A 12,294-nucleotide genomic window follows, 5' to 3' on the forward strand; every position below is an offset into this window, starting at 1 on the left:
ACATTGTGATAACCAGATTCAGACTTAAAACTCAATGTCTGGTTTATTGACACCTATATGTCTGCCTGCCTGTCTGCTAATGACAATACAACATGCAGTTCACAGTTCAATTACTGATTATTTGCAATTTGAAATCAACACCTATCGGGCGTATAAGCCATGAACAAAGAGCCGGCTAAGCATATGAACCTGTGGGCAATGACAAGACGTCGTCACACATGAGTGCACATCCACGGGCCCTGACTGGGTTCGGTATCGCGGCTGCTTCGTTTCGAGGTTGGTGAACCCAAGTACAAAATATTGTACTTTTGATTTGCACTTATACGCTTATAATTTTTGTGTGTGTGTGTTTTCTTAATCACGAATTCAATTTATGCTTCATCAACACTGTGTTTTAATTATGTCTGATTTTTTGGTTGAATGTGACCTTTAAGTAAAGAAACAAAAGCGACAAAACGCATTCCCCGTCAATAAGAAGTCGGTTGTGCAATTTATCGTAGGCATGTGTTTATGAATCATTTGAAACATGCGCAGAGATTTGGCAGCTGTTCACGAGAAGAAGAAAAATCGGGAACGTGTAGTGCAAGTCAAAATAGGGAACTGACCATGCATCATTTTTGTCACTGCTTCGTCTAATTTGGAAATTTCCTTCACATGTCCACCATCAATGTCTATCTTCGATACAAAATATATTTAGCACCAGTCGTGTGTCGAGCGTTAAAATCGTGATAAAATGAGCATGTTCGATGTCTGCATTGTCATTAACCGTTAATCTGGACACTATTGAGAGCGCTTTCTTTAAGATAAGATAATGCTTATTATCGTGAAGGAAAGGATGGATTGAGCGAATTTCGAGGTCTGTATATTCTGAATATTAGTCGTCGGACAAAGGGAAGAAGTTGAAATTCTGGAAACAGGACATGAACGATGTCATTGAAAATGTGACGTGCTTCCTTTTCAATTTGCAGCTTGTACATTAGTGCAAATATCTTCCGTCTGAAGTCCAGAAATTTTACTTGCTGTTAGCTTTGTAAAATGTACGTCGATTTTGACACATCCCCATACCACCAATGAACACTGAAAACTAAAACTAAAAATGAAAGACCTAATAGAAAAAACAACAACATGGGGCTTGTGTCAGTCATGAAGACGAGGTAAATCTTATTGAAGGCAAAGCATTTCGATAAGCAAGCCGTTAATTATGTCACCTGAGAGCAAGCAACAGGAATGACGACTGCACAAAGTGCACAAGCCTTCTTGAAAAGGCTTTGTTGCCGTTCACTGTAAGTGATTTACCACACAGGCGATCAATAGTCTGCCTACCCATCGACAATGTTCATTCTACTGCGCTTATTGTCAAGAAAGACCCGCTGACGGAAGGTTCAGCAAACATGTTTATGAAGAAATTGTATGTATATCTGATACTTATCAGTGTTGGATGTTCACTTGTCATTTTGATCAATGTGAACAGGTCATCAGCAGCAATCTATTTTAAGAAGTGGTTCCAAAGTTACAAAAGGTAGTGTCGCTAGTTTCTTGATTTTAAAGACAATAATGTTTATGTTGTGTCATTCTGTGTATGTGTGCGGGTAGGTGTATGTGTACTTGTATGTGTCTGTGCGTGCGTGCATGCATGTGTGTTTGTGCTGTTGAATGTTGAATGTCACACTGGCTTAACAAGAAAGTCGCCCAAACCGATGGTTCTTCATCTGTGATATACATCAGTGACATCTCGTTATAGCATGTTGTTTCACTTTACTCTGTTGTGACATAGGACGTATGTGTCGTACAAGTGTGAGTCATTATCTATGCTTCACGACTATGTAGCGATTGCCTGTCTCAGTCACACTCTAAAAGGGGGTAAAGGTGTTGAAAAAAGTATTTTTGTCCTCCTGTGAGGGTAGGTGAGTTTTAATCATAGTAATTTTGTCATTGTAATGTATGGCTAAATCTCAGCATAAACGCAAACGGCTGAAGGGATGGCGTGAACCCAGATGGCGTCCATGCAGGTAGCAAACGCAAATGAAGGCCCTACCTTCAGGTGTTGGCGATAAATAGCCCATTTTCATCCTGTATTGTCCGAATATAGTTTTCTGTTTTTAAAGATATATGCAGGGTTTTATATATTATACGTAAGTATTATGCATTTAAAACTAATTTTAGTCACGAAATATTGCCGATGTGACTTTAAATCTTAACTCACCCACTCACCCACTCACTCAGCCTCAATAGTAAGGTAGCCTAGTGCATGAAGTGTTCGCTCGTTACGCCCAAGACCCGGGTTCGATTCTCCATCTGGCTACAATGTGTGAAGCAGATTAATGGGGTCCCCGCCGTGATATGATTTTGAACAAATTTTAAAAACGGCTTAAAACCATACTCAATCGCCCTCAGCCACAGAACAATGACAACAATGGTGTATAAATATGAAGAGAACACAAGTTCCTCTGTATGTTAATGTTACCCCCGTGCATTTCTAGTAATCAATCCCAGTAATAAAGAAAAGCAAAGTGTTCTACAACAGTGGATATAAGTCAATTAAGTCACTTTATTGAACATTCTTTACATACATGTTTACAAGAACAGTTTATACATTATATGAAATTCATTTTGACGATGAAAATCAATCAATGAAAAGCGACGGTAAACAATTTGAGAAACGCTGATGGTCATATAAAGCTAGCACATAATGATAAAGGGATAACAGTATACATAACATAACTCTTGAACCATCAAATAAAGGTACACCATTCAGCTGAGTGCCATCGGGGCTTATCGTACCTTTTCATTAAACGATGTCAGTTTCCATTTCAGGTACAAGAAAAATTTATAGGTCAGAAATCAGACATGTTACACATATTCCCTTTAAAATGTCTTCGACAGCATCAATGACGTCCACGACAGAACAGAATCTTACAAACATATAAAGGGAGACAGGTGGATTGTGCTCACAACGATCTCTCACCCTACTCCTGACGTCCAGTTTCTGGTCAACATTTCTGGATGGAATGTTGTGGTGGTTGGTGATACCAAGACCCCGGCCAAGTGGAGGTGAACATAACTGACTTACATCAATCATGACAAAGATTTATGAATCAATAACCAACTATAATCGCAATATTGCTGATGTTTATGTAAACTTTGAACTTACTCAATCATTTATAGAGTTGACTATAACAATTAGTGTCATGGAGGAAAGCGACTTAGCAAATGAGTTAAAATCAGATCCACCTAGTGACCAAAACAGCAACCATAAAGGCGTGATGACAGTAAGCATCTTGGGGATGCATGTTTAAAAGTTGGTGAATCATACATAAATAATGTAAAATTAATAATTAATAATTTACAAAAACAACATGAACTAACTGGGCAGCACAGTATTTACATGTAGAAGCCATAACAATAGACTGCATACAGAAGCCAATAGGGATGTACAAGCCAGGCGAGTATGAACATGTTTATGCAGGTCGTTTGGCCTCTCTTAATTTTCGTTTGGTGAAGTCGGGTTGCTTGGTGGTCAGCAAGAACAAGAACAGAGCCAGCACTGATAACATTTTCCATCCCCTACTTTGGCAAGTCTTCACACAGATAAGCAGACTCCTGAAGCAACGAGCCAGCATAGAGACCACATTCTCCACTTCACGAACTCTAAACAACCTTCTACAGGCCAACGGGCGTAGCTACTCCAAAAGCAGAAAATCCAATCCAAAGGGTGTTGTCTACAAAACTGACTGTAACTGTGGACAATCGTATGTCGGCGGAATCAACACCAGAGTGAAAGAGCACCAGGCATCAACAAACGACAACGAATCAGCCATATCAGAACACATTCAGTCCAGCCCCAATCACCAAATCAACCGGACAGAATACACACTACTGTCCACCAACCAACTCGACTTCGCCAAACGAAAATTAACAGAGGCCATCCACATCAAAATACACCGACACCGGATCAACAGAGATCAAGGTTACTTCATCCCGTCAGCATATGACGAACGCATCAATCAATGCTAAGTGCTTGTAACTGTCCCACTCTCCAGCTCCGTCCCACCCACTGGCCTCTGTATGCCACCAATTGTCACTGGCCTCTACATGCAATCCCTTGTCAGCACATTGCTCCTGTACTTCCATATCACCTGTCAATCATCCCATGAACTTGTATAAACATGTCCATACTCTCCTAACTTGTACATCCCTTTTCTGTATGCAGTCTATTGTTATCGCTTCTACATATAAATACTGTGCTGCCCAGTTAGTTCCTGTTGTTTTTGTTAATTATATATATATATATATATACACACACACACACACACACACACACACACACATATATATATATATACATACACACACACACATACACATACATACACACACATACACACACACACACACACACATATATATATATATATATATATATATATATATATATATATATGATTCACCAACTCTCCTAAACATGTATCCCCAAGATGGAAGCATCGTCGAAACAATACTGAAAAATATACCATATGAGAAACTAAAATCTTATGGTACCCTATAAATCAATGTTACAATAAATATCATTAAAAGAAATCTATATACCACCAGCAACTCAAGATTCCATTGCGATAAAAATAATTAATGCTGAATCATTTCTCCGCAGATTGCCAAACTGCACGTATTTAAGTTTAGAGGATCAACAGAAGCTGCCTTTCGAGACAGTAGGTTTTCTTCCTAGAAACAGCTACGCAAGAAAAACAGTAGGATATCTGTATGCTATATCTAACGGGGCACAAATGATATACGAGACCAATGATGACAATCGACCACAAGACCTGCTCAAGAATTTCGTCCAAGAAAGAACAATGTGGGGATTGATCTATAAAGGAGGATCATTCTTCAATCCGTACAGACATTTTGGACAACCAACTTTGTGGCCAAGAGGCTACCCTCTTAGTTCCATTGGAGAAAACATCTCTACTGAATATGTACTGAATCACTGGAAAACTCCATCTATTCAACAGGGTGTAGTCAACGGTGACCCAGATATGGATGCCATTTTTAGGATGACCCGGAAACAAACTCATTCTCAGCTCAATGTGACCTTTGATGACCGAGCACCACCTGCAATAGTTGCAGCTGGGGTGTTTTCTCCTTTTAACTCCCAGAATACGTTTTTCCTCTATGATGCATTGTGGGCTCTCTTGATTCCAACTACAACCACATTCAGAGTATGTGACATCTGGAGAGGCTACTGGGCCCAGAGACTTCTTTGGGAGATGGGAGGAAACCTGGGATTCTTTCCACCAAATGCATTCCAAAAGAGGAATTCACATTCCTACATAAGAGATGCTGTGAATGAAAAGGATTTATATTTTCAAACTGAACGTCTTGTCGCCTTCCTTCGAGCGTGGACATGTGAATCAGACAAACCATTCTTTGCCTGCATGACTAAACTGTCAACAGACATGGCACATGAGCAGTTTTGGAAGATGGCAGATGCAGACCTCATTCACGTCTGGATCAAAGACCTCAAAGCTCTGGGATACAAGGAACCAAGACGAATTCCATTTGGTTCACTTCAAAATGGCGCTCAAGTCACACTAGATTCGAAACTGCCAAACGAATCTCGCGTGACAAATCAACAGGTCAGTGTCACATTCTGGGCAATTGAACAGACACCACCTCAAGCATATTCCACAGGAAAGGTATCACCAAATTTTGTCTCTCCCATTACTGAAATAGCTTCTTATTGTAGTAATAATACCAATCGTTCGTTTAGCATGTTAGAACTGAAAGGTCTCAATCAAATACACACATATCCGAACCTTTTATTAATTGTTGTCTTCAACTTCCCTCACTATGCCAACCTGGCGATTCTTGAGACAATGTACAGGTCGCACTTCCCACACATTATGTATTGTGGAACCAACAAAGATAAATTTCAAAACTACTCTAAGCCTCTCCATAAACATTTGACCTTTCTAGAGATTGACATTGGCAATGGATGGTTTGCTCAGAACTGTCTTATACAAGCCATGAAAATGCAGTACGCTGTTGATGGATATTTGTACATTGGTGACGATGTATTGCTTAATGTGTGGAATATTCATACCCTTCCTCTTGACAAACTCTGGCTTGTCAACTCATCGGTTTTTCAACCATCTGAAAAAACGAATTGGGTGTGGTTGGGAAATCCTAAAGTTGGTTTAAAAACGTACCAGACTGCCATTGCCGCTTTGAAAGTGGTAGACGTACATAAGTATAACGCTTTCAAACAAATGACACGGAAAAATTCAAAGAAAAATGATTCAATATTTTATGGTCCATCAGACATTGCTTACGTTCCTGCAAGCTACAAAGATGAGGTACAGTACTATATGGAACATTTTTCAAAATTCAATCTGTTTGTTGAAATCATATTTCACACAGTGTTTGGAGCTGTTGAGGAGTGGGTAAACATGGTAAAGTTACCGGGCACATATTTATGGTATGATGGAAAAAGGGATCATTTTGAAAAGTATTACAACAAGCATGATGTTTTTCTTCATCCGGTTAAAGTATCTAAATTAGATTCTATGCCAGAAGGAAAAAGGTTTTTCTGTGATGAATTCCTGCCTTCAACGTTGTATGACTAACCGTGAGAAGAATTTAAAACCAAGTTTAACTCACCTGGTTAACAATTAGGTGATGGCGTCACCTTTGTGTGTCCTAAACATCTTGTTCTCTGGAACAGTAGAGATCAGACAGAGATTAAGAGGTATAAAATTACACTAAGTCTTGTGTGTTTTTTTGGTGACACCTGGAGTTGCCAAAACAGTTCGATTTCTACACTTGGTTAGCAATGGGTCACATGTCATATACTCTTTTTGATACACTGTGCCATTCGATTATACCTTTAATTTGCACTTTGGCCTAATGATTTGTTATGATATCTAATCTTCAAACAATAAGATATACTTTTTCAGACTGTATTCAGAATACAATGGTAAATATCTAAAATGATTTTGATCTCACTAACACAGACCATACAAAATCTGTAAATAAATAAAGAAATAATTCTTCCTTGAGTTTCTTTAAGGATGTAAGACAGTGAGAGTATGTACTGTTTGTTTTGTTTTGGTTTGGCTTTTTCTGTGTGTGTATCTTTCATTTTTGATTTTTGTATATATTTTGTTTGTGTTTGTTTACACATTATTACTGTATTTGGAGGTTACTGATTAGAGTGTTAGAAGTCACAATAGTCATACATTTCATTTGGTTAGATAATATGATAGTTTGAAGTGACTGTCTTGTTAAGCAAAGTATGTACATAGCTGTACACGTTAGTGTGATTATTTGAAACTTGTGTAAGAGACATCTTGCTTTATATATAGCTTTATATATAGCTTTAAGAGGTACTTCTTAGGTTCTTCTTTGATAGGAAGAGTTTGAGCATTTAGTATATAGATGTGATGTTTATTGCAAAGCACACTGGTATTTGGTTACATGTGTAAGGCTTGTAAAGGATGTCTTCATCTAAATATATTTTCATCATATACACTTTTCTCGTTGATTCTACACTGCAGTTTTCGTGTATGGACAGCGATGTTTACACCCAATGTCTGATGAAATCATTTATTGTGTGGCACTTATCATGCCCTTTAAGTGCTCGATGTTGTAAATGAATAAATCTGCTTGATCCCTCCAACACACTGTTTTGTATTAATATGATTGGTGTGTCCTCTCTGCAAAGAAGATCAATGAATCATCACATAAAACACAGAAACATACGTTAAACGTAAGTCTGATGCATCCCAAGTACGAGGGAGAGTGAACATTGCGTACCGCTAATGAGGAAACACACTGTAGAAATCTTGCGCATGCGCGCAGCATGTCACCATGTCAGCTCGCTGTTGCTGAAACAGGAACTGACCAACTTGTGACCAACTTGTGCCATTCTGGGACAGGCCCTATAACGAATATTCTTGGAGGTTACCGAAAAGGGCGAGTGGTGACGAATGGACGAATACAAATCTTCCTATAAATATCGTAATCTATGGCCTTCAAAATATCAGAGTTAAGCGTATGTACAGGGAAATTATCTTAGAGTACATTGATATCAACTTTTGAGTTGAACCCACGGGAAATATTCAACAAAAAAATACAACAGGTAATGGGCCACTAGAATCTGAATAGGATTCATGTAGATGATTGTCAACGGCCGAAGTGCAGGGTCATGTCTTGACAGTATTATTTTGCATTAAACATATTTTATTCGTAAATGAAATGGATTGGGCACAAGTTATTCAACTTAGAAACGCCCTCTCCAAGAAGTTGCATATGTCATTTTTACAGCATAAAACACTGACAACAAGGATTTGTGGCAATAATATATACAAGAATAAACTACAAAAATCTTTCAGTTAGCTTAAAATATCTATCTACATGCTCAGATAGTAATTCGTTTTCATGTAGTGACAGAGTAGCAAGTGCGGGTTCTGGGCCATTTGCCCCAAAGGGCAAAATGACTCTCTGCTCGGAAATATGTCAGCCATATCGTGACGAGAACATTCAACAATGAAAAGGACCATATGTACATTATAAAACCTGTCAACGAAGGACAGTACAACAACTAGAATATCACAACTGGCATTAAAACTAGTGTGGAAAGCTAAAACTGATATCATTATATAGACAATACAGTGTAAAAACAGGCTGCACAACAGAAAGTAGATCACCACACTAGGGACCATGGGGACTTAAATTTGTTTGGTTTTCGTGAGGAATTCGTTTTTGCCCTTCTTGTCTCCGTTGGTTTATGAACTTTGATTTCTCTTCTTCGTCAAAGACGGGGCATTTACGAGACTTAGTTTGAATCGCTTGCTTCACTCTGTGGTATTTTTCGAGTTCAGAGAAAACCAAACTAAATTCCTCCTTGGAGATTTTACTGTCTGTGAGCATGGTGGAAATGTGATCTTCTATTGTGTTGAGTTTCGATACCACCAGAATTCTGACTTTGTTGTGTTTCTTCACCTTGCGTATGGTGGACAGCAATCCAAAACCCTTCGCGCTTAATGCTGTGTTGATTGCTATCAGGGCAGTGTCGACGCCGTAAATATAGTTGATGGCCCCGTGATATTTTTTGTACACCACTTGGCAACATGCATTTGTAAAGAGAGCAAATGTTCTCTCGTTGTTGCGTGGGCCATCTGCATTTAATCCCTTTTGCAATCTACATGGTTCGCTGAGAAAGACTTGAATGTACCAGCAGGGGAATTCGCTGGCAGATCTGTTAGAATGACGCCCATTCCATCAGATTCCAAAACCCAATGCAACTCGACATTCTTTCCAACTTTGGGGTTTTTTGATATAATGAGCTATATTACCTGGCATCTGAATGAGGACCATGCTGTGGTTTTGTGTCTGCATGTAAGCCATTGTTCATAACTTTCGTTAGGTAGTGATTCTTCTTTTCCATGGAAATGAGTGGAGAGCTGAGTGCGATGTCAATCATCCAGTCGATTTGATGTGTCAAAAGCGTCCATTTCTTGTCATTGGTGAATGTGAGTATGGTATGTTTCCGGTGACGACCATGTGCTTGACATTCGCCTCCAAAAGCTGGGGCTATGGTCCATTCGTTTTCGTCATTGCGGATGAGGTCATATGACTTGTTTCTGGCCACTCATTAGGGTCGATGTTGCTGCTACCGCCGGCAGGTTGCATTTTGACACATTTGTAAATGTTGTTTTTCAGTTGCAAGTCATACACGTTGCTCTCGATTCCACGTTCGTTGAATACACGCGTGTCCCCGAGGTCGGAGATCGCTATGTTGACGCATTGTGTTGGTCACAATCCTAAACCTGAAAATATGGTCGTTGCTGGACGTGCAGCGTTGATGTTGCCTTGTGTTAATTTCTTGTACTGCCGCAATGAAAATGATTCGTTTCTGCCATCATTGAATTTTTCTGGATTCAGTGGCATGGCTCTAGGCAGGGTGGAAGGTCTTTCGCCTTGAATGTTGCCCATCACGCTGATCGAGGTGAATGCACAGACTGCAGTAAGGGACCAGGCGCGATGTCACACTTGGAAACCTTGAGCGTTTTCGCCAAGGTTCTGCTTAGTTCGAAGGGCTGTTCTCTGTTCATTACCTTGAGCATGCCATCCGACTCGTTGAGTTTGAGACTGGCTCTGAAGGATTTGAAAATGTCTTTGTTCAGCATGCATTCGTAACAACTCTCGGACAAATCGTGGCAAATTCCATCGATGAATATCCTGTTGTTTTTCACCACGCTGATGCTCGACCACCATGGGTAGTAGTGATGTCGCAGAGCGCGACTTCAAGGTGACCCAACTTGTTGTTGATCACGTGCAGCAGTGGAATGGCTTTACAACGTACATGTTACATATACACAAGACACTATTGTATATACGTTCAATATGTATGCAACGGGAGTGTTTTACTCTATGGTCGCAAAAACGGTGGACGCTTGGTTTTGCAACCTGATGCAGATCTGCCAGAATCAGTTTGACTTTCCCGTGTGGTGTTTGACAACTGGTTGTGGTGTGAAACTGACCGACACGCATCATAATAAACTTGGTAAGTCTGTGTTTTACTTCCACGTTTACTTCCAGATCAGACGCATCCTGAAAGAAATAAGCGCACCGCTTCCACAGGACACGTCGTGGAACGCCATGAAGAAGTAAAATGATCGACAGACTTGTGAATTCGAACTTCATCTGAAGACAGTCGATTGGCATGGTCTGGGTTCATGGTCTGAACAAATAACATGATCGTCACCTGGCTTTCGATGAAAGCAAGGATTACCACGTTAGGAGGTTCAACCAGGGGCCAAGCACCGATTGGAGTGAGTGAGTGAGTGAGTTAATATTTAACGTCACATAGGCAATACATCAGCCATATCGTGACGAGAACATCCAACAATGAAAACGACTGTTGTGTGCATTATAAAACCTGTCAACGAAGGACAGTAAAACAACTAGAATATCACAATTAGCATTAAAACTAGTGTGGAAAGTTAAAACTGATATCGTTATATGGACAATACAGTATAAAAACAGGCTATAGATCGCCAACAACAGAAGGGAGATCACCACACTAGTGACCATGGGGACTTACAGTACCTTTGCTACCTGCATGGTCTCTAGTTGGATTTATACCATCCCCTCAGCCGCTGGTGATTGTAAGACATTTTAGCCAAAATTAAAATAACACAAATACTACGCTTAAAAGTCATGAATAGTATAAATTTACTTTGAAAATTTCGGGACTTACGTACCCTCTCAGGAGGACAATTTTACAATACTCCAACCCCCTTTGAGGGTACAGCTACCAATGATCAATGCTCCTAATCTATACTACCAACCATTAAAATACAACTATCTACAGAACATAGCAATTATAATTCAACAAGGAAATTAATATCTTTTAAAAATCCAATAATTAAATGAGTATTGACTGTGTTAAAAAGATCCGAAAGTGTTTTTACATTGAAATATTTATCCCTTATGGTGGAGAATTCAACACAATCAAGCAGGATATGCGTGACCGTGGTTCTCTCATCACAAGGGATGCAAAATGGAGGATCTTCACCTTTCAACAGGTATGTATGTGTATACCTTGTATGACCAATACGACATCGTCGTAGTATGACCTCTTCAAATCTGGACTGACAACCCAATTGGGTATAACCAATGTAAGGTTTTTTCTCATGTAATTTATTGATACCCACTTGGGTTTCCCACTTCTTTTGCATCAGATCACGGATATAAGATCCAATAGCAGTTTTATAGTCTGAGTAAGGAATAAGAAGTGGAGTTACAGATTTGTTCAGTGCTGCCTTAGCAGTAAGGTCAGCCAGTGTATTCCCTGAAATACCTACATGGCTAGGTAACCAACAAAAGACGATGTCGTATTGGCCAGTTGCAAGATCATTATACATTTCAATAATTTCAATTAAAAGTTGATGTTTACAAGACAAATTTTAATCGTCTGAAGGCAAGAAAGAGAGTTCGAATAGATTATATACTGTTTATGTTTTGGGTGTCTTTGAATATATTTAAGAGCTGTTAATATGGCGTTAGCTTCAACTGTAAAAATAGAACTATTATCTGGTAATCTAGAAGATATTGTTCTAGATCCAATGACAGTGGCACAAGCCACTGCGCCACCGTCCTCCGAACCATCTGTAAATAAGGATTTATAACTGTTATATTTATGTTTCAATTGTTTATATTCTTGTTTATACTGTAATTCATTCGTTTCTGATTTTTATATGTAGTCAATGTTAGGTCAGCTTGTGGCCTGAC

The 12,294-nt window shown here is 39.3% G+C and overlaps 1 protein-coding gene across 1 annotated transcript; it reads left to right on the plus strand.

Annotated features, from left to right (window-relative positions):
* Positions 1-1,391: 1,391 nt before the first annotated feature.
* Positions 1,392-7,673, plus strand: LOC137282421 (uncharacterized). The gene is made up of 4 exons (XM_067814168.1): positions 1,392-1,481; positions 2,443-2,492; positions 2,884-3,051; positions 4,649-7,673. The coding sequence occupies exons 1-4, from the start codon at positions 1,392-1,394 to the stop codon at positions 6,621-6,623; spliced, it is 2,283 nt and encodes a 760-aa protein (XP_067670269.1). The 3' UTR covers positions 6,624-7,673.
* Positions 7,674-12,294: the final 4,621 nt, after the last annotated feature.

Source organism: Haliotis asinina, chromosome 4, assembly GCF_037392515.1.
Source record: "Haliotis asinina isolate JCU_RB_2024 chromosome 4, JCU_Hal_asi_v2, whole genome shotgun sequence".
NCBI lineage: Eukaryota > Metazoa > Mollusca > Gastropoda > Lepetellida > Haliotidae > Haliotis > Haliotis asinina.

Coding starts and splice junctions, on each gene's coding strand:
- LOC137282421 (XM_067814168.1), top strand. CDS start 1,392: ATGTTTATGAAGAAATTGTATGTATATCTGATACTTATCAGTGTTGGA. Junction 2,493..2,883: donor ATTTCTAGTAATCAATCCCA/GTAATAAAGAAA, acceptor TGTCTTCGACAG/CATCAATGACGTCCACGACA. Junction 3,052..4,648: donor AAGACCCCGGCCAAGTGGAG/GTGAACATAACT, acceptor ATTTCTCCGCAG/ATTGCCAAACTGCACGTATT.